At 42.4% G+C, this 26,102-nt stretch overlaps 1 protein-coding gene across 2 annotated transcripts in view; it reads left to right on the top strand.

The window, feature by feature from the left end:
• VSTM2B (V-set and transmembrane domain containing 2B) overlaps nt 1-19,714 on the top strand; it is a 32,969-nt gene extending 13,255 nt beyond the window's left edge. For both annotated transcript variants that reach the window (XM_054049340.1, XM_054049341.1), the window contains exon 6: nt 19,002-19,714. In XM_054049340.1, the coding sequence (XP_053905315.1) occupies nt 19,002-19,090 (89 nt within the window). In that variant the 3' untranslated portion in view covers nt 19,091-19,714. The remainder of the gene's footprint in view (nt 1-19,001) is intronic.
• The last annotated feature ends 6,388 nt before the right edge of the window (nt 19,715-26,102 follow it).

The raw sequence follows: 26,102 nt of genomic DNA, 5'->3' as shown, positions 1-26,102 counted from the left end.
AAAATAAAATCAGGCTGCGCAAGTATAACAACATACAGAGTATTAATGTTTTCAGAAGTGCATCTGTGTTTGACTTTATTGTACTGAAGTAGCATTTAGTGGCTCTATGTGTATCAGGGCCCCATTATTCTAGGGATTCTACAAAATGTACAGTACAAGAAAGTCCCAGCCCCTTGTCTAAATAGACAAGGCAGACAAAGGGTGGACGGGAGAAAAGATCAAGTGATTTGCCCAAGCTGTGGCATAGCTAGAAAATGAACCCATGACTCCTGAATTTCAGTTCACTGCCTTAACAAGATAAACCTTACTCTCTGATTAAGTATCAGGCACATATAATCTACATATTTATCTCCCGAAAGACAAGTTGGCTGTATTGTCTGCACAACAGTAGTGTAAAGAATGTCCAAAAGGGGCTGCCCCTAAGCTATGTAACAAATTATGGAGTGGGTGGGTCCTTCATTTTGCATGTTTCAGTGTTACAAGGGAGTAATCACCAAAAAATGTGTCCCATAATTTATGGATTGCCCCAAATATGTGCCTATATATTGGCTTTGGGGCAGATTTTAGACAAACCTGTGCTTTGAACGTTGATTACAAATAGGAGCTTCAGAATTCCCTTTTATTTGCTTGATCTCTAGTCACAAAATTCTGAAGCAGAAGCCTTGAAATAAAATAAACAAAGATAAGAATGTGGAACAAAAAGCTATTCTTCATTATGCTTGAAATGCTCAGAAGTACACTGCAAAACTCAAGCCTGAATGCAGAGATGGATTGTTCATAGTAGGGAAGCAAATGAGTGCCAAAAAAGAAAAGCTTTTTCTGGCCAATGCTAAAGAAATCCCTGTTTGTGCCTAATCTGTTGGAGCATATATTCTGAGATAATATGGCCAATGAAAGAACCTAATTCTGTAGTCCTTGTGCATGCAAAACTTCCAGTTCCATTGGAGGGAAGTGCATATATGTAGACAGGCCTTGAGCTGGGATGGGCCATGGAACCACAAAGTTTGGATCAGAGAATCCACTGAGGTGAGGAAGACGACCTGAGAGGATATTAGGGCCTGCTATGGGGACTGGGAAGCAGAAGGCGTGTTGTCAGAGCAGGGAAGCTAGAGTGCTCTAAGCACTTAGACTTGTGTGGTAGCCCTTTGTTGTGGTTTGTTAGAAGCCCTTTGTTCAGATTGGATTTGGGTTCAGTTTGAGACTGGAATTGGGGACAAAAACTACAGCTTGGGTCTAAAGCTCTCCTGAATTTAGTCAGACTCAGGCTGGTCTGATGCATGTCAGTCAAAAGAGTTTCCAGTGGAGCTAATTTACCTTTATGCATCAGTTTTTCATACAGTAACTTGGAAAGGCAAAACCTTGTAACTTCTTATATGGCTCAGTTTCCCCACTCTCCCAGCTCTCCAATGTCTGCACCTGGTGCTTTCAGTGAGATCACCCACCACATTCCAAAAGGCTGACTATTGCCATTGCACAATGTAAATGAAATCTTGGTCATATCACTTTTTTCATATACATTAAGTACAATACGAAGACACATTGGGCATAAATGAAATCAGGATAAGCTCCTAAATGTCACTGGGTAATAAAAGTGCAAAAGGAATTTCTCATTAAATACACATCACTAATGTTTTAAAAGCTAGGCATATTGAGGATTCTCTTGGTTTCCAGTAGGGACACATGAGGTCAAGTGCTTTTTTGTAATGTGATATTGATTAGTTCATAGACTGGACAAAAGTAAGAACTCCGTTGCAATGTCTTCAGCACAAACGAGTTAGGTCAGGCTAATTATTGTGAAAAATATGATTTATTTGATTAGCTCTCACATGCAGTGCAAAAGTATACTAGCCTATGCCAGACTAGAACAAAGAAATCTAGACATTATTTATTTATATATTTTAAAATATGTGTAAATTGTAATAAAGAAAAATAATGGAAACTGGGCTCCAGTTTCTTTTTAAATGTTTGGAAAGCCTTATCTATTGTGGACTACATTTTCAAAGAGCTTTCTTAAATTGTATTTGCATCAACAATACTTGCCCATATATCCATTATGAGTGAAAAATGGTCATTTGCAGGTAGAAAACTATGTGCCTAAATGTCTGTCTGTGTACCCAAGCATATAAATTGCATGGTTTCTGTGCATGCAAACAAGTACACTTTGCAAATTTTGAACGTACATTTCCAGTGGTTGTTTTGCAAAATCAGTCTCTATGTGTAGGACTTGTTCACAATCAGTACTTCTTGCAAGAGAAGCTGGTAATAGATAGTCGAGGACTCCAGTATATTGATACAGAGTTAATGATGTATTAATTTTTTGGGGGGTGAATTGTATTGTAATATTTAATATTGTATTCCCCTAATCTTTAAAGTAGTACACTTAAACTGCTTTATAACACCAGCATTGGGAGCCAAGAATGTAATAAGCAAACCTAGTTATAAAGAGGATTATTATAGTGGGGTTTGTAGTTGAAAAGCGAAAGTATGACAGCATCTGCTAGAAAATGAGTCTGATAATAGTCCTATAAAGACAGTAGTTTGTCTTTACTTACCAGAGTCTGACAGGACTGTGTTAGTAATAAGATGGCTTCATTATAGGTTTTAATTTAGCTCTGCTAAAGCAGTGAGTATTGTGACAGGTTCACAATTGCTATTTACTATGTGTTGTTAAAATTAGATAATGGCAAAGCAATTCCATGTGTCAATAATAAAATGGGGGTGTCAGCAAAATAGTATTATTTGTCACAACAGCAGTTAACAACCAAGTATTTTTTATTGCTAGGCTATCATCAGTTGGGAGGCAATTGTGTTAGCAGGAAAGTAGAGCAGTTTGGCAGAACAGCAACTGTGTTCTGTGAAGAAGCTGGTGTGTTTGCATTACAGATCGTATTGTGACACAGTCGGAGAAAAGAAATTTAGTTATGATGTCAAGTGGTTACAATAACTTGCTGAGGCCTGCTCATATATTTGCATAGATTAGTGGTACGAAACAGAATGTTCTTTTATGTGCTAATGACAGGTGTTAACCTCAAAACTAGTCTAACCAGGATTAACAATTAATTTGATGCTATCTTATGTCTATCCTGTTAGTCAATTGTAAAACATACTCTAGTTTAGTTTAACTAAAATACATTTTACTAGCCTTGTAGATATAAAAAAGCAGTGTGCTTCCAAGTGCTTCTAATCTGAATCTTAATGTTTTGGGGTTGGTTTGTTTTTTTTCCATTTTATATAAAAAGATGGCATTCGCTGTTATCCCTCTGTCCACACTTTTTCCCTAGCAAGTGTATTGTTGGCTGTTTCTATAAAGATTATATTTCATAGCTCTCAATGGAAAGTGTTACAGCTACTTTCTTTTAATCCAGAAGAGGATGGTGGCTGTCCTTTTTGTCAGAGTGAGTGCCCTACATAGATTCACCAGTGGAAAGTGTGTGTGCATGTGCACATGTGCACACACAAACATTTGTTAATGTTTGTATGTATAGACAGAGGAAAATTGATCTCTTCTTCATAGATATTGAGGTTTGCAGCTCTTAAAATATTTACTTTTCCCATGTAGACTTAGGCCTGAGATTTCAAGACTGCTCCTGAACCTCACTCTAGTACTTATTCTTTGACCTATGGAAGGGACAGAGTTATTGTCTGGAAAATTCCAAAGTAAAAGTACATTGACTTCAGAAATTTCCAGATTTAAATTTCCAGATGGAGGATAGGTCTATCAATGGCAATTAGCCAGGATGGGCAGTGATGGTGTCCCTAACCTCTGTTTGCCAGAAGCTGGGAATGGGAGACAGGGAATGGATCACTTGATGGTTACCTGCTCTGTTCATTCCCTCTGAGCACCTGGCATTGGCCACTGTCGGAAGACAGGATACTGGGCTGGATGGACCTTTGGTCTGACCCAGTATGGCCGTTCTTATGTTCTAAATGCTAATTAACAACATATAGGGACGTCTCCTGTGAAGTCAAAGCTATTTCACAGTCAAGTGTTGGACCTATGAGTGGTAAAACCTTGTTTGCTACCTAAGGCCCCACTCCTGTGAACACTTAATACAGGACATAGTGTTTATTACTAGCTTACTACAGTGAAGATAAAATTGCCATCTTTTGCAATTTTGTTGTAAGCCATGCAATAGTTGGTGTTTCTCTTGAAGTCCAGCTCCTGGAATCATTTGAATACATAAATATCCCAGCTTTCACTTTAAAAATAGTTTCTAGCTGTCATGGTTGCAGACGAAAGTTTGCAAATGTGGCCTAAGTGCACTCTAAAAACCAGAAGGCAAGTAAAAAACCCCAAATTTACTGTTTATACAAAATCTCATTTTTAAGTCAATCTCTGAATTTGGGTGCTGGCTCATTATTTTTGGATGTTTGGAGTTGGCGCATAGCAACGTGACTATTCACAGAAGGAAGCACTAAGCCTAATAGTAAAGTGTTTGCAGACTGGGTCCTAATTTATTAACATTTTAACACCTACTAATGTGGTAATTTATTCTCTTATTATATCTTTTAAAGCTTATTAGTTGGTGAAAGATTGATCTTCAATCTCACTAGTCTTTCCTTTTTAAAAGAATAGCCTATTTTATCCCACATTATCAAAGCTTCAGGGAAAAAATTAATGACACTTATTATTGTTATGTTAGCGTCCTAGTCCTACTGCTATAGGAAATTCTATAACTGGCATACATCCACAGCAATATATTCTTATCTGATTTTTGGTGTCTTGGTTCCACGTCATGGAGACTTGCTCACGGACACCAGAGCAGAAATCTATTATATTAATTTACCATGGAGAAGAATCTGACTGCAGATCCCAGAAGAGGAACTGTATTAGTTTATTTAAATTCAGACTGGTGTAATAGTAGTCTGGCTGTATAAGCTAGAAAGGACAAATTACCATAGTTTATGTGTAGAGAGACATTTCTCTGCTGGGCTTTGTGGAGCTCAGACCTGATTCAACGGTTTCCATAATCAAATGCTGGTATTTATGAGAGGCAAAATTAGACTTTCCTTTAGATTGCTCTGTGTGGCAATTCCTATCCTAAGTGGTGCAACTGGTAAGCGGTTGTTTGGGAATAAGAGCACACTGATTCCTTTAAACATGCTCTTCTGATCCTCCTTGAGACTTTCCCTGGGAGCTCGGCTCTACCAAGTTTACTAACACATGATTTGTATATATCCATCCTACATGGAAGAACAGAGATGCTGTCTTGATTTCCTGCTCTCTTCCTTATGTGCATTCCAGCAAATTTACCAAACGCATTAGTGTAACTTGCCTCTATTAAATACAACCATTAACAAACAGTAATCAAACAATAGAAACGATGTGCTACATAGGAACATAGCAGTTGTCCTACTAGATGTCCAAAATCAGATGATCCAGGGGAAACTGTAAAAACCTCCTAAAAGGATGATTGATGGGCCTCTGTACCATATATATGTTTGTTTGGAAGGAATTGTCAGTCCTAATGTTTTGGTAGGGTTACCATATTTTAAAAATAAAAAAAGAGGACACTCCACGGGGGGCCTGGCCCCGCCCCAACTCTGCCCCTTCCCCAAAGTCCCCCCCCCAACTCCGCCCCCTCCCCTGAGCACCCCGCACTCCCCCTCCTCCCTCCCAGCCACACGAAAAGGGCTGCCCGAGCGCTACCGGCTTCACGGTTTGCCGGGCAGCCCCCAGACCCTGCGCCGCCGGCTGGTGCTTCCCCAGCGCAGCTGGCGCCCAGGAGGGGAAGAGCCAGGGAGGGGAAGTGCCCAGCCAGAGGCGCAGGGTCTGGAGGCTGCCCGGCAAACTGTGAAGCTGGTAGCACTCGGGCTTCGGGCAGCTCCCATGCCTCCGGACCCTGCTTCCCCGGCCGGGCACTTCCCCTCCTGGGCTCCGGCGGCTGCTGTGCTCCCTGAACTCCTGGGCTCTGTAAGCGCCGAGCTGCCCGAGCACTACCAGCTTCGGGCAGCCCCCGTGCCTCTGGACCCTGCACCCCTGGAGCCTGGGAGGGGAAGTGCCCGGCCGGCGGCTCAGGGTTCGGAGGCACGGGGGCTGCCCGAAGCCGGTAGCGCTTGGGCAGCTCAGCTCTTAAACAGAGGCGAAGAGTCAGGGGAGGAGCACAGCAGCCGCAGGAGGGGAAGTGCCCGGCCAGTCGTATTTTTCCCGGACATGTTCAGCTTTTTGGCAATTCCCCCTGGACGGGGGTTTGATTACCAAAAAGCCAGACGTATCGGGGGGAAAAACGGACGTATGGTAACCCTAGTTTTGGGAATACAGTATTGTATTTGGCCTTAATAAATTTCAGTTGTAATGAGCTCTACTATAATCAGAGATCCATCCACTTTTGATAATTGTGGTGGCTTACGGAAGATACATTGTACTTTATTTCTCCTTCAGTTCCTTGATCTGTCCTATGTAGCCCCACGGGCGTGCAAACAAATTCGCTGCCAGCAAAACATTGTAATGCTTTAGAAAATAAACATTGAAGGAGGAGCCTAATATTGCTTCATGGCACAAGCTCACAGATTTCCCCCATTGCCTCTCTCCTCTCCTCCCTGCATAATCTGTTTATAGACTTCTAATGCATCCATAACAGTAGTATTTAGTTCATAGTGATGCCCCATATTTAAGGCTGCAAGTCTGTCACAGAGATCATGGATTCCATGATTTTCCCTGATCTCCATGACTTCTGCAGTGGCTAGTGTTTAGGTGTGTGGAAAGGGGATCAGAGGATTGGCGGTGGCACTTACCTGGAGTTAGGGGTCCCCCTGCAGCTTCTAGGTGGCGGATGGGCTGGGGGGGTCTCCATGCCGTGTGCTGCCGGCGCCCACAGGCCCCGCCCCCGCAGCTCCCATTGGCTGCAGTTCCCACCAATGGGAGCTATGGCAACCGGCGCTTGTGGCAGGAGCAGCAGAGGAGCCCCTGCCTTTGCCACCTAGGAGCTGCAGAGACGCAGAGCTGGGTAGGGAGCCCCGCCAACCCTCCCTCCCCCAGCACCAGTGGGAGGTCCCAGGACCCACGCTGCGGCCCGGCCCTCCCCATCCACAGTACCAGTGGGTCTCCCAGGTCACCTTGACCCCCTCTCGCAGCACCCACAGCGCTCCTGGACACCCCCCGCCCGGGCCCCGCCACCCAATTTTTAGTCATGGTGGGTATTTTTATTAAAAGTCATGGACTGGTTACCGGCCCTGAATTTTTGTTTACGGCCTGTGACCTGTCCATGACTTTTACTAAAAGTTAGGGCTGTTAAAAAAATTAATCATGATTAATCGCACTGTTAAACAATAATAGAATACCATTTATTTAAATATTTTTGGGTGTTTTCTAGATTTTCAAATATATCGATTTCAATTACAACACAGAATACAAAGTGTACAGTGCTCACTTTATTTTTTATTACAAATATTTGAACTGGAAAAAAACAAAATAAATCATATTTTTCAATGTACCTAATACAAGTACTGTAGTGCAATCTCTTTATCATGAAAGTTGAACTTACAAATGTAGAACTATGTACAAAGAAAACAATGTAAAACTTTAGAGCCTACAAGTTAATCAGTCCTACTTCTTGTTCAGCCAATTGCTCAGACAAACAAGTTTGTTTACATTTGCAGAAGATAATGCTGCCCGCTTCTTGTTTACAATGTCACCTGAAAGTGAGAACAGGCATTTGCATGGCACTCTTGTAGCTAGTGTTGCAAGATATTTACATGCCAGATGCACTAAAGATTCATATGTTTCTTCATGCTTCAACCACCATTACAGGGGACATGCGTCCATGCTGATGACGGGTTCTGCTTGATAACTATCCAGAGCAGTGTAGTCCGATGCATGTTCATTTTCATCATCATGAGTCAGATGCCACCAGCAGAGGTTGACTTTCTTTTTTGATGGTTTGGGTTCTGTAGTTTCCGCATCAGAGTGTTGCTCTTTTAAGACTTCCGAAAGCATGTTGCCCACCTCATCCCTCTCAGATTTTGGAAGGCACTTCAGATTTTTAAACCTTGGGTCGAGTGCTGTAGCTATCTTTAGAAATTTCACATTGGTATCTTCTTTTCATTTTGTCAAATTTGCAGTGAAAGTGCTCTTAAAATGATCTTAAAAAGTCATCATCCGAGATGGCTATAACACTAAATATATGGCAGAATGCAGGTAAAACTGAGCAGGAGACGTACAATTCTCCCACAAGGAGTTCAGTCACAAATTTCATTAATGCTTTGCCTTTTTTTTTTTTTTTTTTTTTTTTTTTAACAAGCATCGTCAGCATGGAAGCATGTTCTCTGGAACGATGGCCGAAGCATGTGAGGCATATGAATCTTTAGCTCATCTGGCACATCAATACCTTGTGATGCCAGCTACAACAGTGTCATGTGAATGCCTCTTCTCACTTTCAGGTGACATTGTCATTAAGAAGTGGGCAGCATTATCTCCCATAAATGTAAACAAACTTATTTCTCTTAGCGATTGGCTGAACAAGAAGTAGGACTGAGTGGACTTGTAGGCTCTAAAGTTTTTGCATTGTTTTGTTTTTGAGTGCAGTTATGTAACAAAAAACCCCTACATTTGTAAGTTGCACTTTAAACATGGTAAAGAGATTGCACTATAGTACTTGTATGAGGTGAATTGAAAAATGCTATTTCTTTTATCATTTTTACAGTGCAAATATTTGTAATAAAAAATAATATAAAGTGAGCACTGTACACTTTGTATTCTGTGTTGTAATTTGAAATATATTTGAAAATGTAGAAAAGCATCCAAAATATTTAATAAATTTCAGTTGATATTCTATTGTTTAACAGTGTGATTAATCGTGATTAATTTTTTTGAGTTAATTGCATGAGTTAACTGCAATTAATCGACAGCCTTATTAAAAATAGCTGTGACTAAAACGTAGCCTTATTCTTTTTTCATATAAAAGCAGAATATCCATTAAGACACCAACATCTTCCACCTGCTGAAGGAGCAAACAAAATAAAAAGGCAACTGCTTCACAGAGCTAATTTTTTTTCACAAAAATATGATTTTTCACCAGTGTTGCGCATATACCTTGTGCAGCCTTATACACAATCTCTGCAAAACCCTCTGTATCCTCTCTAATCAACCTCACCCCCTCCCCATGTTTTTCCCTAACCCAGCACCATGTGATAGGTGAACCTCAAAATGCTTTTTCAGATAAATACTGAATAGTCCAGATGCTATTTCAAGCCTTATCTGAACTGTCAGAATCTTTGGGTCTGGGCAATTGGGCTGGAAATATCACTAGAATAATTTTTCTTAGGCTGTTTTTGTACATTTTGTATTTTTCCACTATAACTAGAGGATGGACATGATTAATAAGTACAATAAGGCTGTGCTGAGATGCAAATAGATTTGGAGTAAGTTGAGGGGTGGAACTGGGTGTGATTGAAGAGACTTGAGATGATGATGCAAGATCTTCCAGATCTGTTGGCAAATAAAACGAACTTCCATTTCTTTGAGGAGTTTGATGTATAAATGTGTGGTCAGGTGGGAGGGACATGGGGGATGGACTTTTTACTCTTTCAGGAACCCACAAAAACAGGAAATAAGAATATCTTTCACCCAGACATATAAGAGGGTCTGTCGGTGACCTGGGAAACCACAGCAATAGGTAGAAGAAGGGAGAGAGATGGACCACCACTTGCATCCTCTTTCACAGCTGTATAGGAATGTAAATCCAGTCTGATGTGAAGTAGATTTCTCAAGACAACATAGTCATGGAAGGAGATTTAAAAATCTAAGTCATAAGCAGAAGTGTGCAGCGGGTGGAAAACTCATTCCCATCACTTCTTCATGCTTCATCCCGTGTGGCTCGATATGGATTCATCCCATTCAGTTATTTAAGAACATGTGGGAGGACAGCATTCTATCAGCCAAATCTAGGCCCCAATTCTGCTTCTAGCTGCGCAGTGGCGTTTATCTAAGATGTGCAGGGTCTAACTGTGCAGAGCCAGTTGGAAGTCAAGACTTTAAACCAGTGGAGTGCAGAGAGTTTAGTAGCCTGGCATGAATGAACCTTCATGTTATCAAAGGTGGGGAATAATTTTGTGACAACTGAGCACCTGCTTTTATCTAGTGGTGTACTAGGGTTTCGCTCGAAGTTTGCATTAAGTTAATGAGTGATGTAGATAAATCCCTCTGCACCACACTGAATATTTGTGCTTGCCCAGCAGTAGTAAAGCTGGGATACCAGCTGTGGGGCCTCATAGTTCTTCCAGTATAGTGGTCTTTGAACCAGTCGTCTTGTTTTTGTTATCGCTGTTGGTGGGGGACTTGTTTCTACCCTGTTGCTGCTTTCATTCTGTTGGTCCCCTGTATTTCTGTCATGCCAGCTCATGGCTGAAGTTCGTTCTAAATCCTCTTGGTCTTGGCCCTGTCTGGGCATGCCAGCTGTCTTCTGCTACTCTGCAGTTGTCTTGGGTTTGATCTCCACTGCTGCACTGAGTCTGTAGCTACCTCATATGATGCATATCCCACTGTTATCTTTTGCCATTGCCTTGTGTGGCTCTTTCATGGTTGGACCCAGCCCTGCTTATCTGTGTGTAATGGCCTCAGATCCTTGGCTCTTTTGTTGTAGTAGGCTGCTGGTTAGCTTGGCATTCTCTTAACAGCAGTTGTTCCTCTGCTGGACTGCTCCTCACAGGAAGCCCAGTCTTGGTCTTCTGATCCACCAGTCCCTGTGCTAGGCAACTATCTAGTCCCTGGGACAATGCATTGTGATGGTCCAATATTAACAGGTAACGACCCTTTCTGATCTGTTTTGCTTTTACCATTGGTCTCTTTGCTGCCTTTACTGTCCATTCTGCCTTCCCATTGCTTTGTGGGTACCCAGGGGAAGACATCTTGTGCTGAATCATTTGAATCCTGCTGCAGTGTACTGTGGCCTATTTGAGCATAGCATGTCAGGAATGCCAGATGTTGCAAAATGCTGATCACAGTTCTCCAGATAGTCCAACACACAAAAAGTGGAGTGACCTACTGTGACCTTGTAGTTCCTTTCATTAAAAGTGGACAGGTGTCTTCTGACCTTTTCCCAGCATCGGGCTGAGATTTCATTCAATTGTAGAGCCTCCTCCAGTTGTCGATCACTATGCTTTTTTTTGCACACCTTGCTCTGCTTCCAGGTGCTCTCTCAAATGGGCATTCGTGTTTGGCCGGTAGAAACTCTGCTTGGCTCATCTCAGGTACCTCCGTACCCAAGTGCGAAGTGTGTCTTCGTCTCACAACGTCAACTCTTAATTTTGCTGGAATTACTGCTTAGTACTGCTCTTTGAAATTTCACATTTCTGTTTTGCAGGAAATTTTGACATTTTGAAATTTGTTTTCTTTCCAAATTGGAATATTTTCAAAATTTCCAGCAAAACAGAAATTCTGAAGAAGAAAAAATGTTTTGAAAGCTTGTTTTAAAATGAAATTTAAATTTCTTTAAACGATTTCATTTAAATAAAATAATTTTAGATATTTTTTATTTTTATATTATTTCATGACACATCAGTAGTTGTAGTACATAATATGTCATGTTTTACATGTACATTTGCTATATTATGCTTTCTCTTTAAACCACAAGTAATTTAAATAGATTTTTAAAACATCAAACTTTTAAATATTTAGTTACATATTTTTGTATGATAGCAATAAGAAAATAAAAATAGCAAATATATATCGGAAGATGAAATTTCATTTTATTTTTAAAGTGTCTGCACTACAGAAGTAACTGCATAGAGACAGATACCCCTGGTCGGGATCCTCAGTACAGTAGTTTGCTACTTTTAAATCTGGATCCAATCCCACAGTTCTTTCTCATGACAAAATCCTGAAAATCTGGGTCCAGGTACTGCTCAATTACACCTGGGCTTCTTAAGTCACTTACTGAATCAAATTAAGGGTCATCCCACTGACTTCAAGGGAAATACTTACTCTGTTTTGAGTTGCATCAGTGTAAGTCTATGGCTCCCTGAATTCAAGTAGCCTGTAATAATTGTTAAAAGCAGTAAGGAGGATTGGCCAAGCTGAACAAGAGGCAAGCTAATGAGAGTTGTGCATTTGACCCAGTCTTGCTTCTTCCAAAGTTATGCCACCTGAATCTCCTTTCAGAACAGTTTTACATACATAACTTTATTGATTTCAGTGGGTTTGCTTACACTGGTATGAAAGGAAAAATTGGTTTTGGGGTTTAAATAGAGAGATCTGCCTTTCCTCAAAAACAAGCAACGAAAAAAAGGTTTCTTTAACTCTAACTGCTAAAATTAATTGTGAAATAAGCATGCTCAGATGATCTTAAAAGGGTTACGAACAGTTCTCCTGCAAAAATCAGACAAGGGAATATGTGTAAAAACATGGAGATTTCAAGTTCTTCACTCGCACGTAAAGTGCTAAATACTGGTTTTAATTCAGAGGTTTAAATGGAGATTTAAACCAGATTAAGAGTACTTAAAATTTAAAATTTGTCACGGCAGATCTTGTAAATTTACAGTTATTATACATAGTTACAGATGATAATTGCTTGGCATAAGAAGAGAAATCCTAACCAGGTGCTGTTGGCCCCACTTCAGAATACCTAAAAAGACCAAATTTATAGACGATCAATTCTTAGCTGCTGTTTCAAGGGGATTTTCCCATTTATTAAAATTCTCCTTTTTTCTTTTTCCTTAAATGACCTGTAGCAACCCTAGAAATCAAAGTCCTATTTATTCACCGCCAGCGGCAGCAGTGCTCCGTTACCCAAGCTTAGATTTTAATAACATACTAAATATACCAGGCCAAATCCTCACCTTAGTGCTGTGCGGGTGTGGAGCTGGCTGACCGTCTGTGCCCTGGCAAGCTTTACATAGCCATCAAGAGCTCTTGCCTCAGAGGCAGAGTCTTAGGCTTCACTGCAGATGGCCACATACAGGAACTGTGGCACTTCTGTGGGAGATGATGAATCCTATATGCCCTAGTTCAAGGGCTGGCCCCTCCAAAGCTGTTAGAATGGTCCAGGCATGAGACGAGGTTGCTGACAGGTTGGAAATGGTGGTGTCAGCTGGAACCCCTGGTACCAGTGATTTAGTCGCGTATAATAAGTGTAGAGATACTGTTTATTTTTATTTATCATTAAACATTAGGCTTAAAGTGGGACGTTGAAGTGGTCATGTTTTTACATGTTACATTTGCTGTATTATACTTGCTCTTTGAAACACAAATAATTAAACGATTTTTTAAAACATCAAACATTTAACTATTTAGTTACATCTGTTGGTATGATAGCAATAAGAACATAAACATAGCAAATAGAGTGGCAGTAAAGGATGTGATCGACTTAACAGCTTCTCTGGTCAATTTAACTTTGCATTTTCTGACCTTGATGCATTTATGTTTTCAGACATCACTCTGTATCAGCATATACATATTTATGCACCGACTCTTTTTTTTTTTTTTATGGAAAAATTAGGAGAATGGCTTTTGATCATGTATATCCGTAAACACATTATACAAGGGGCTGATCCTATAACCACTGGCATTCAAATCTCCTGTTGCTATAAACGAGAGTTTAGAATGTGTGTAATGTGCAGGCTTGGGCCCTTAGGACCCAGACCCACCAAGTGCTGAACACCCTCAGTTCCCATTTAGATCAGTGTGTTTCAAAGACACTTTGGAAGTTATAGGAGCCCTTCAGCACCTCAGAGGATTGGGCTCACTGTGCCTTTATTTTAATGTGCACAATGTATTAATGCCAGCAACTGCAGTATGATATTCTGCATTTATTTGACTGAGTTTTAACTGTACTTGGTCCCTCTGTTGAATTCAGTGCTCCCGTATGTGTACAGGATCATACGTAGAAGTAAACGAGCCCCATTTATGTGTAATGCACAGAGCTCCAGACATACCGACGTGAAAAGAATGCCTGGAATGGGAACTCTCCCCTGTAGTTATTTCTGAACTATAGTTCTTTCTACATGCCAAAGACCCTTGTCCCTAGACCTGCCCCGGGCTTCCCTAAACAGAACATTTGTGAGTTATATAAGCATAGACACGAATCTGGAAAACATATCGATATGAAAATTTCCTTACGTTTGCCCCTGTTCTTGAATGACTTCTCCATCTCGCCCCAAAATTATTTTTCTTTGGGCAAAGAACAAGCATGAGAAAGGTCACTCCAAAGGGGGGAGGGAAGAAGAGAGGCTCTTACACCAGGTGACCCCAGTCTCAACTGACAGAGCAGCCTTTGGAGACTGTCATGGGGACTTGCCTGGTGTCCAAAGCCATTCCTGTATACAGGTTCCATTTGTCCCAGATACTGTTACTCTGGCTGGCTTCTCACAGGCCTTCATTGACCAGCCACTCGGGGCAGGATTATGGCTGGGGGATGAGGAGGCCCACTGCCTCAACCAGGAGCTCCTTGAGGCAGTACAAAAGGTGTATGTCTGCTGATACATCCTTCAGAAGTGTTAACTATGCACTCTCCCCTGCATGGAGGTAGCTCTACTGGCTCGTGCAAGGATTTGGGGGTGGGTATCATCCCACCTCCTCCTTGCCTATTTTAGGGGAGTCTTACAGTCTTGTCAATGGAAATCTTGCCAGAGTCTTTGTGCTTTCTGAGTGCAAGGACTGGGGATGTACCCAGCCCCTCCAAAGGGACAGAAAGGCACAGGCTCCTTGCACCTGACCGTTACCTAGCCCTTTGTGCTTCCACAGGACTGTCACAGGCTGACCCTTGGAGAACTGAGTTACGCGTTTCCTATATTAGGCTCATTCGCTGCCTCATGAAGTTTAGTTGGTTTAGATGCACGAAGTGTGACCCTTTCTCTTTGGGAGCTGTTTTTTTCCACTTGTTCCTTCCGCCTCCCTCGCAGCAACATACAATTATAGGACAGAAGATGACCAGAAAGTACCTTTTAGCTCTTGAGTTTATACAGCTATGCCATGCTTGCTGTCTTCCCTCCTTTCACACACCTCTCTAATGCCCTTTAAAAACAACTTTATGAATTGCTTCTTTTGCTGCCTTAGTTAATTGCATTTGTTAATGATTTTCTGTAAAAATTCCTTTTCATGCTCAGCTAATACTTAGTTGATGGTCCCATGTACAAATGTACATGGAAAGACTTAAATTAAAATGCCAGTAACTGAAGGCAGGCAGCATTCATGCAAGGTGGCTTCTCATAAACTCATTGGAGTCTGGAAACTAGATGGTGTGAAAATTAGTTCTTAATAACATCCTGGCAGATTTGTGATTGAATATTTTGCTATTGAATAGTAATGTATCTTTGCTGGTGAGGAAAATGTAGACCATGAGTTAATTTGAGCAGTGGTGCCATGTTTACAGAAGAGCATTTCCAAGTATTCCCTGTGACTGAACCACAGAACGCACATGGAGAGACTCACAATGCATGCAAACCTGTGTAATAAACCCAGACTAACATTTTCATAATAGGTTATATAAAGCTTGGCTCCTAAATTAAAAGTAGACTGATTTTTTTTCAGAGATACTGAGTGCCTACAGGTCCCACTTAAATGCTTCCTCTCTGAAAAGTGACTGTAAATACAGCACTGGGTGGTTCCCTGTTTGTCTCTCAATGACTCCATAACTAATACGCTTGGTGGTTTACAAGTGTAAAGCTGTTCCTTCTGCCAACCCTGCAAACTCAACCTGGGATCTGAGGGTCAAGCTGGGCTCTTTCTGTCTTTTGCATTATCTCCAGTAATAAAGGTTCCACAAAGCAAACTACGTCTTCAGCTACACTTATGCAACCCCCATTGCCTTCCAGTTATGGCCTCCAAGTCCATTGCCTTCAGTTGGCTTGCATAGCTGTAACTGATTGTGTACTAACTGCCAATCAATTGATGATGCAGACAAATCCTGCTCACATAGTCTCGGTTGTGTTGGCTCTGAAGCAGTAACAACTCACCCTGCAGATAGGATTGTGAATAAACAAAAGAAGCAGATCTGCTGAGTAAGAAGGTGCCATTTTTCACATTCACTTCTCTGAGAAGAACTGAGCTGTAAAGGGTGTAGAAGCAACCGTGGTCCCCACACAGCTCTAGTAGGTATTGGTCCCCAGTCACAGTGTGTCCAGGCGCTTCTTCTGGAGCAGGGCACCTCTACACTACCCTTATAGGGGATTTGGTCTTGTGACACAGTGTAAACTTCTTTCTTTTTAATGCAGGTAGCTAATGAATAGAAAATAAACAAGTATTTTATCACATTTTTAGAAATATTTCTGTGCAAACTCTTTGACAGTTATGATTCATGGAAAGTGTTTGGCTATGGGAAGAATCATTTGCAACCTCTCTGCATTGTTATAAAGTTAAACATTTAACTTGTAGACTCCCTATATTAAAAGCTCCAGCACTTAATAGTGCATCCAGTAGCTATTAAGGCAGAGGGACGTGCTTAAGAAGCAGTAATGCCTAAAGGTGATAGTGGATAGCAAACTAGATATGAGTTGGGAATATGATAAAATAGAGGGAGGACCCAGTTTTGATCTACAACGTAACAACCTGTAGCAGGGCAGTTATACTCCTTGGTGCCTCTGCTGACAATAGGGTTGCCAGGTGTCTGGTTTTTGACCAGAATGCCTGGTCGAAAAGGGACCCTGGTGGCTCCAGTCAGCACAGCTGACTGGGCCACTAAAAGTCCAGTTGGCTACAGCAGCCGGCTCCACGCAGCTCCAAGAAGCGGCCGGCATGTGCCTCTGGCTGCTAGATGCAGAGGTGGTCAGGGAGGCTCCACGCACTGCCCTATCCGCGGCACCGGTGACGCCCTGAGCACCAGCTCTGCAGCTTCCATTGGCCAAGAACCACAGCCAATGGGAGCTGCAGGGGCAACATCTGTAGATGGGGGCAGCGCGCAGAGCCCCCTGGCCACCCCTCTGCCTAGGAGCCAGGGGGACATGCCAGCTGCTTCCGGGAGCCATCTCAGGTAAGTGCCGGCCGGAGCCCACACCCTGAACCCCTTCCTGCATGCCAATCCCCACCCCAGCTTTGAGCCCTCTCCCACACCCAAACTCCCTCCCAGAGCCTGCACCCCAACCCCCTGTCCCATCCCTGAGCTCCCTTCTGCACTCCAAACCCCTCAGTCCCAGCCCGGAGTCTCCTCCCGCACCCTGAAACTCTCATTTCTGGCCCCACCCCGGAGCCCGCACCCCCAGGCCAGAGCCCATACCCCCTCCCATACTCCTCCTGCCCCAGCCCAGAGCCCCCTCCTATACTCCAAACCCTTCATCCCTGATCCCACCCCAGAGCCCACACCCTCAGCCAGAGCTTTCACCCCCTCCCTCACCCCAACCCCCTGTCCCAGCCCGGTGATAACGAGCAAGTGGGGAGGGAGTTAGCGAGGGCAGGGGGCGGGACAAGGGTGTTCGGTTTTCTGCAATCAGAAAGTTGGCAACCTTAGCTGACAATACCTTGAATTCAGTGCTCCAGTACTCTCTTTGTGACTCTGGTGAGAAAACACCTTGTGTACTAATTCCAGGGTTTTATCCTCTCTGTGGACCAGATTCTTCTACTCTTACAGTCATAGCGCCTGGTTCAGTCTTGCTCACGTCAATGAGAACATTGGTGGAAAGAGGCACTACTTCACATAAGGGCAGCAGAATCTGCCTCTATATGGGTTCTCTCTAGTGCAAGAACCTTGGTGCTAATTGCAGGAACACCTCCCCTCCCATTCACTATCACAGATCACTTGCAGTCTGTATAACATCCTTGTGGCATCTAAAGCAATGTCTTACATGGAAAAGTAATATAGGAAAATATTTAATGCATTTTTATCTCTATCTTAATGTGATTGAGCAGATGGAAACCAGGAGGGGAGCCAGCACCATGCAGCCAGCCAGCTTTCCACAGGCCACCAGCAAGTGGTTCACAGGCTCCAGTTTGAGAATCCCTGCCGTTTTGAGCTCTGGGCACTTTGTTACTGGAATGATTAAGACAAATGGGGAAGGGGGGGGAATTTAGAGATGAGCAATAAAAAAGAGTCAGAGATTAGAAACTGACTTGCAAGGAATGGTTTAAAAGAATTAAATATACTTGGCTAAGGGACAATTTCCTGGGAACATAACTGTTTACACCTTTTGAGTACACCGCTACCTCGATATAACGTGACCCGATATAACATGAATTTGGATATAACGTGGCAAAGCAGTGCTCCAGGGCGGTGGGGCTGCACACTCCGGTGGATCAAAGCAAGTTCGATATAACGTGGTTTCACCTATAACGCGGTAAGATTTTTTGGCTCCCGAGGACAACGTTATATCGAGGTAGAGGTGTACTTGTAAACATCACAGAGAGAAGAATTATTTAAGGTAGCACAAAGTAATAGATATAAGAAATTTTATCTGTATGTGAGAAAATTATTCTTAACTATGAGATCTACTAGACTGTGGAGAAGTCCCAAGAGGCAGGATGAAAGTCCCATCACTTGTGGCATTTAAAACTAATCCGGATAAAGCCTTTGAGACAATAGTGAATACAACAATCTTGCCCTTCCCAGGGTTTGGACTAGATGTCTTTAATAGGTCTCTTCCACATCTGACTTTTCTAGATATTGCTCTTTATGTGTAGAAGGTAAACAAAATGCAAGGTCTTGCTGTCTCAATTCCAAACAAAAGTGGTACATGTCTTGTTGATCAAGGAATGTTGCAGAGTACAGCCACAGCATTTGTCATTTTCTTTTAAAGTGATGGGTGTTGATACCTGTCATCTGTCAGGAAATGGTATAATGGATTAAGGTATATTTATAGCAGTCTCAATTGCTGCTATACCAGATGCCAAGTTTAGGCCATACCATTAGTAATGCATAATGAAATGACCTAAGTGAGAGGTAGGCTTTGGGGAATAAAGGCATTTGAGCTGGATAGCTCTAGTATGTGATCTTACTATTAAAATTAAGCTTCTGGCCTCTGACTGAAATGATGAAAATAAACCCTCCTATATTTTTCTATATTAAGAAGCTATGTATGTAACACGTTTTTAAAGACAGAATATTAATCTCTCCCTCTCCTCTTGTCTTTTTTTTTCCTAGGTACAGGACCTATTTATGCTACAGACCCACTCCTATATATGTTCCTGTTAATACTGCATAAGCTTGTACACTTATTAGTAAACCACTGATGGACTATTTTATCCAATATTCCTAAACCAAACAAAAAGGAACCTATTTAAAAACAAAACAAACCCTTGATAAGAACTGTAGTTTTAAAGATGGACAGAGAGAGACTGAAAGAAGCATGACAAATTGTACATGGGGAGGGGGAAACATATTTTTGGGGACGTTACACAAAATAAACCACCTAAAATAATGCATCTAGTTTCCAGATTATATGGTGTAAAGCCATGCTCTGTGCATGGCACCTATGATTTCTCTATTTTAATGTAATATTTTTTCTTTTCTAAACCTTCCTTCTGACTATTCATTTTGCACGAACTGTTGAGCAGTTATCTTTATGATAATATGTAAAGATGTTGAGTCAAAGCCCTTCTAAAGAAGGGAAATATTTTTAGTAGATTATTGTGTTTTAGGTTTTTTGGATTTCCTTTTTCTGTTTTTTAATTAAAGTAAATTATTTCTTTTTGAGACATTTTGATTAAAAAAGGCACATCTTACCATAATTAATATTCACTATCAATAATATTTATTTTTAAATAAAGATTGGAAGCAAGGTAAGACATTTGTTTATAAACTGTATTGTATATTGCTGAATAACAGTTGAATAAAAAGATTTTGAAATAATGTTTCTACAGCTGTGTATGAGTTTTAATGCCTTTATACATAGACAGCACTGAATTGGTACATGGATTGTGTGTTCCTCCTTCAGTCACAATTCATGGCTGTTTGCCTACTTTATGAAGCGCTCCGAACATCCAAGAATCTTGCTATCTCCTGCCTGTTCACAACAAGCAGGGCAAAGGAATGATGGTGCAACATATAACTGTATATTAAATCTATATCAAAAAGGAATCTAGTGCCAGGTGTGTTAGTTTCTGGTCACAAAGCAGAGATTTATTTCACTTTGCTGATAACCTCAGTTTGGGGAAGTTGCTACATTATGCAAAGTCAGAAGGACCATTAAACAATTTGGAATGTTGAAGGTAGGTGCAAAAACAGTGGAATGAAAAAAAATTAATTACATTCTCAAATGTGCAATATTAATAAAATAAAAATGAATAATGTATTGTGTGGCATAGATAATACACCTCTACCCTGATATAACATGACCCGATATAACACGAATTCGGATATAACGCGGTAAAGCAGTGCTCCGGGGTGGGGGTGGGGGGGCGCTGCGCACTCCGGTAGACCAAAGCAAGTTCGATATAACACGGTTTCACTTATAACGCGGTAAGATTTTTTTTTGGCTCCCGAGGACCGCGTTATATTGAGGTAGAGGTGTAATTAGTCCTGCCAGGAGTGCAGGAGACTGGACTAGATGACCTCTGAAGGTCCCTTCCAGTACTATGATTCTGTGATATAAGTAGGGCCTGAACCAACATGCATTGACGGCAATGGGTTCTGGATCAGGCTCTTAGATTTCTGTTGACAAATACCAAATAGAGCTGGTTGACTTTTTTTGAATGAAAAGGTTCTGCCGGGGCCTCCCCACCCAAATGGACTCTTTGAAACAACTTTTTTTTTTTTTTTTCACCAAAAAATTGTTTGAAAAAATTTTCATTAACAAAAATGTCATCCCTTAAAAAAAGGGAATGGTTATTGAAACTTCATCTTCATGAAAAATGGTTATGTGGGGGAGAGGTCAACTTCAAACTCTGAGATTGGTTTGAGACTGGGATAAGGTTTGCCTATGCAAGCTTTGCTTTACATCGGAGCAATGCAGCTATACTGGGGGTTTAGACAACACCCCTAAATATGTATTGCAAATCCTCCATTTTTTTAAACTGTTACTGCTTAATTCTCTGGTGTTTGTAACTGATATAGTTTATGTTTACATCATTATGCAATATTTCCATTTATGTGTTTGAATTTCTGTCAAAGAGTAGGGAATTTATATTTAATATGCTTACAGTTATGGAATTTTTGGGGCAAATATTTAGAAACAAAATAGGAGGTTAATATTTTTACATTTGAACAACATATTCATTTATCTTAAAGCCCTAATGTGATGAATCTCAATAGGCTTCACTAATGGTCAAATGGAGTTTGATTTTTAAAAAGAGGAAAATAATCTTACCAATATAAAGAAAACCAACCCATAACATAAATAAGGAGTTGCCTGCTAAATGCCAGTACACATGGCTCATATTTTTGTTGATACATTAATCTGTTTCAGATTTCATTCGTATCGATCAATAATAAATCTAGTTGTCAATGTAATCTTGTTTTTTGGCGATAAAGTGAATCTGCCCTGAAGGATTTTTTAAATAGTTCATTCAATACTGCACTGTGCTAATGTCAGATTAAAGAGTTAGCTATTATTGTTATATAGGGGACCAGAAGGGCTGGATAGTGAAACAGCAAAATCTGTTTCTGTTTCATTTTTCTGAGAAAGGGATATTATTGGAGTGTCCTCTGTTTGCAAAAGAAACACCCTGAGTTGATATTTCAAGATCTATATTTCCTACAGATGTGTTTTATTTCCAGAAAGATTTGCCTGAGGAAGCAGATGTACAATATTCACTTAAAGTACTTAATTAAGGTCCAGTTAAGGTTGCTGCTGCACCATGTCTGGATATCACTTACAACGAGAAGACGGTTGTAGCTACAAGACTGAATCCAAAAAAAGAAATAACCAGGTGGCAGCGGGCAAAAACGGTGGTAGGTTCATTGACTTCAGCAGGTGTTGAGGATGTTCAGTTCCTTGCAATTGACTTTTTCGGTGTTTTGATTAGCAGGAAACAAATGAGGTTTTTAAAGTTCTTTAGTGACCATGCAGTCCTCTGCCAATCATGTACATGCAGCACTGGAGATGCAGCTCTTGATGTCTGATTCAAACAATGAAGGATTCTATATAACTCTAGCTCAGTCAGCTTTAGTGTTTTAACAGTATAGTGGAAATTGGAGTATTTCCTATACCTAAACACTTAGATATGAATCTTCTTCCAGAATCTCTTCCTTTGGAACAATTCTGTGCTCCACTCTGCACTGGTCAACAGCAAATATACTAATTCAAATATTTGTTGTATGCTAAAATTCAAATTTTTAAAGGACTCTTCCTAATGTGTTAAACTGGTAAATAAACACACACTCTCTTACCTGGCAGAATCTGGCAGAGTGCTTCTGAGAGTTCATGGGGACTGGCTATGGTTTCATTGCTTGCTTTTGTTTATATATTTAAAAATAAATGAATTTAGTGCTCACGACAGGTGCTATATTTACCATGATGGAGACAACAAGCTTCTGTCAACAGAACAGGTACAGCAAAGGTAGTAATTTGTGCAAGCTTCCTCAGACTATCTACCTGAATCCTCTCTTCAGAGAGCAAGAGGGTTGTTCAGTCTCCCTGCATATTAAGACTCTGGCTTCTCTGATGAGACTACCAATCACAGTGATGGATTTGTGATGAAAACTTCTCAACTAGCCATTGGATTGAAACACCAGCTCATTTCCTATATACCACAATGTGGTGGTAACTTTGAGTCACTACCACGTTGTGCTAAACTCAGGCTGGTGAGTCCATATCACAGTACTAATTCCCTTAAATCCATTCAGTCTTTCATGGGTATGCAGTAGATAGAGCTATACAAAAAGCAGAACTTTGGAAGAGCATGTGGTGGAAACAGTCACTCTGAGGTTCTGGAGCCTGGAACATCCTATACATCATCACTGTTCTAAGATGGTGGAAAAGGGATACTCCTGCTTTCAGAAAGTGAAGGTGAGTGGGATTCTCCTTTACAGTGGGGAAGAAAAGGAGGAGTGAAAAGAAAAGAGGTGAATGCTAGATGCTGCCTAAATTAATACTAGCATTTAATTCATGACCAGAAAATTGTTCATGGACAGTTATTCCATCGGAAAGTACTTTGTGGGCATGCTAATGTTAACAAGAGCTTTGGTAATCAGGGTGGGCAAACTTTTTGGCCTGAGGGCCACATCGGGGTTCTGAAACTATATGGAGGGTGGGTGCAGTGTATTAAGTTGCTCCCTGTAGGAATGTGCTACTTACGGAGTACTACTTACGGTGCCAGTCCTGGTGCTCTGAGCGGCATGGTAAGAGGGTGGGGAGCAGGGGGGTTGGATAAGGACAGAGGGTCCCAGGGGCGGTCAGGGGACAGGGAACGGGGGGATTGGATAGGCAGAGTCCCGGGGGGCTTGTTGGGGGTGGGGGGTGGATAGGGGTCAGGGCAATCAGGGGACAGGAGCAGGGGGGTTGGATAGGGGATGGGGTCCTGGGGGGGGCAGTTAGAGTCGGGGGGTCTCGGGAGGGGGCAGACGGGACAAGGAGCGGGGGGGTTGGATGGGTCGGGGATTCTGAGGGGGGCAGTCAGGGGGCAGGAAGTGGGAGGGGGCTGATAGGGTGCGGGGGCCAGGCAGTTTGGGGAGGTACAGTCTTCCCTACCCGGGTGTAGTGTATTAAATTGTTCCCCGTAGGAATGTGCTACTTACGGTGTACTACTTACAGCTGCCAGTCCTGTGTGCTCCGTAAACAGCACATTCCTAGGGGAGCAATTTAATACACTACCCCCGGCAGCGCTCATAGCCCTGCAGCCCAGAGCACTGGCAGCATGGTGAGCTGAGGCTGCAGGGGAGGAGCCGGGGGCTAGCCTCCCCGGCCAGAAGCTCAATGGCCAGGCAGGACCGTCCCGTGGGCCAGATGTGGCCTGCGGGCCGTAGTTTGCCCACCTCTGGATTTTAACTGAGTTCCCTAGATGAGCTCAACAATATTCTGGTGAGAATGGCAAAAAAACTTCTCACTGGAGGAAGTAGAAGAAGGGGGACAAGAAAAGGGTAAATAGTTGAAGCATAAAGTGGTGGAATGTTCTAGTCCAATTCTTAGACTACACTCATCACCGTAGTATCTGATCATATAACATGATTTGCAGGAGATAGGAATGCAATACATCTCATAACAATTGCCCTTGACTTTATATTTTGGTCACAGAACGTGTACCTGCAGAGGACTTTGACATCAATTAAAAGCTTTGTGTACTGGAAAAAAATGAAATTACCAAGATTTTTAATGTTTCTGACTTTAATCACCTCTTTATCATTACTGAGATGAGAATTAAATTAGACTAATGTAGGAAATAAGAAGAGTTTGAAAAGTGAAACAGTAACCAGAGGATTGGGTGAAAAAGTTTTATTAGAAAAGTATGAATCTTAAATACAGTTAAATCTATTGGGCCAAATTCAGGACTTTTTCCATTCTATGAGCCGTGACTGTACTCTACCACAGCATCTTCAGTATTGTATTCTGACCTGACTAGCCCGAGCCCTCCCTCCCATGCAGGGCTGGCATTGCTGCTCACCCAGCCCCCTCCCTACACGTTCCTCTGTTGGCAAGAGCAAACGGGACTGTGGTGGGGCGATTACCCCACACCTAGAGAGACTGGGCTGCGGCAGGCCTGGGCGCCTGCGTAGACATGCGGCCAATCAGGGAAGGGCTTACAGAGGGCCAATCAGAAGGCAGAGTGTAGCCAGCCAATCAGGGCCCGGCTTAGCCATATAAAAGGCTGCCCAGAGCAGGAGCAGTCAGTTTGTCCCAGGCCTTCAGAGGGGAAGGTCTGTCTCCAGAGCTGGGAGGCCAGCACCACCGACAGCGCAGCGCAGTGCAGGCCAGCCTGAGAGAGTGGGAGAAGGCCCTACTCCATAGCCTGCTAGGCGGCAGGCCTGGGAGGAGGAGGCCTAGCGGAGTGAAGGGCTGTTGGGGGAAGAGGTCCAGAGGGATAGTCAGAGGAGGAAGGAGAAGGAAGACAGTGAGACTGTCACCCGAGGGCCTCTGGACCGGGACTCAGAGTAGTGGGCGGGCCTGAGTCCCCCCCCCTCCTTTTTCCCCCTTTGTTTGCTGTGCTACCCCACGCACAGCCACGGGCCGCAGGGAGCGGCCGGTCAGAACCACACCAGATCCGGGACTGTGAGGATCGGACTCGAGGGTGTGGGGCTGTTGTGTAACTACCCCACCCCCCCGGAAGGGGGTGTGATTGGACAGAGGGACACTGTCGGAGGGCAGTGCTCCGGAAGAGGACGCCGACGTCGGGAGCAACGCAAGTCCGTGCACCCCACAGAGGCGCGACGACAGGCGGAACGCCACCCAAAGAGGGCGCTCTACTGGCACAAAACTAATTCCCCGAAGCGGCCAGGAGGAGGCGCCACAGCGGTGAGCTACCGACTCTGTCACACGGACAAATGCATAGTTTTGCCAAATAAAAGTCAGGACAGCCAGGACAGAGCTTAAAAAAGGGACTGCCCTGGCCAAAATGGAACGTATGGTCACCTTACTCCTAGAGAAAAGTGCAGCAGTTCTATCTCACTTGGCCAACCCTTTTCCCAAATACACATACATAGAAGAAGCAACTTGGAGTTGGCCCAATATTTTGAGTAGTACCGGGAAGCGTTGGCTGCAAAACATGGAGGCAGCACTGCTTATAATACAGTTGTAGTCTTAAAACTAAATGTAATGATAAATATTCAGAAGGAAAATGGCACTAATACCTGACAAACTTAAAATGTATGTATGTTGGGAGGAGGGTTTACAGCTTTATTGCTTCTGAATGTGTTGGGGATTTTTACTAAAACATCTTTCCTTTGAGAGCGCTACTTCCCTGAAAAGGGAAATGGCTTCACTTCTCCTGATCATATTCACAAAGGGCAACATACCTGCACAGTTTCTGCTTTAGTTTTAATGGCCAACGCCTTGCAGCAAATTTTGCTCTTTCATAAGATTCAGTCATCCTGATGGTGTGTGCTGTCAGTGTCCATTAGGAATAGGTCCTGTGCACTATACAGCTTTCAGAGGGTTTTGTTTCTTCCAATTGCCTACCATAATAAGTCAAAAGGACCTTCAGAACCCAAAACTAGGTTAATTGAATCTTTGACATGATACATCAAATCCAAGTGCTGTGGGCGTTTTTTGTACATTACTTCTAATATCATGGGACAGTACACATAACTCCTGGGCTACTGCAGTGCCACTGCGAGCTAAGAGTAAGCAAGGATTTTTATGTACCCAGGCTA

Source organism: Malaclemys terrapin, chromosome 14 (assembly GCF_027887155.1).
Source record: "Malaclemys terrapin pileata isolate rMalTer1 chromosome 14, rMalTer1.hap1, whole genome shotgun sequence".
Classification (NCBI taxonomy): Eukaryota; Metazoa; Chordata; order Testudines; family Emydidae; genus Malaclemys; species Malaclemys terrapin.
Note: the sequence above shows the minus strand (reverse complement) of the source record. Positions and strands in the feature narration are given on the sequence as shown.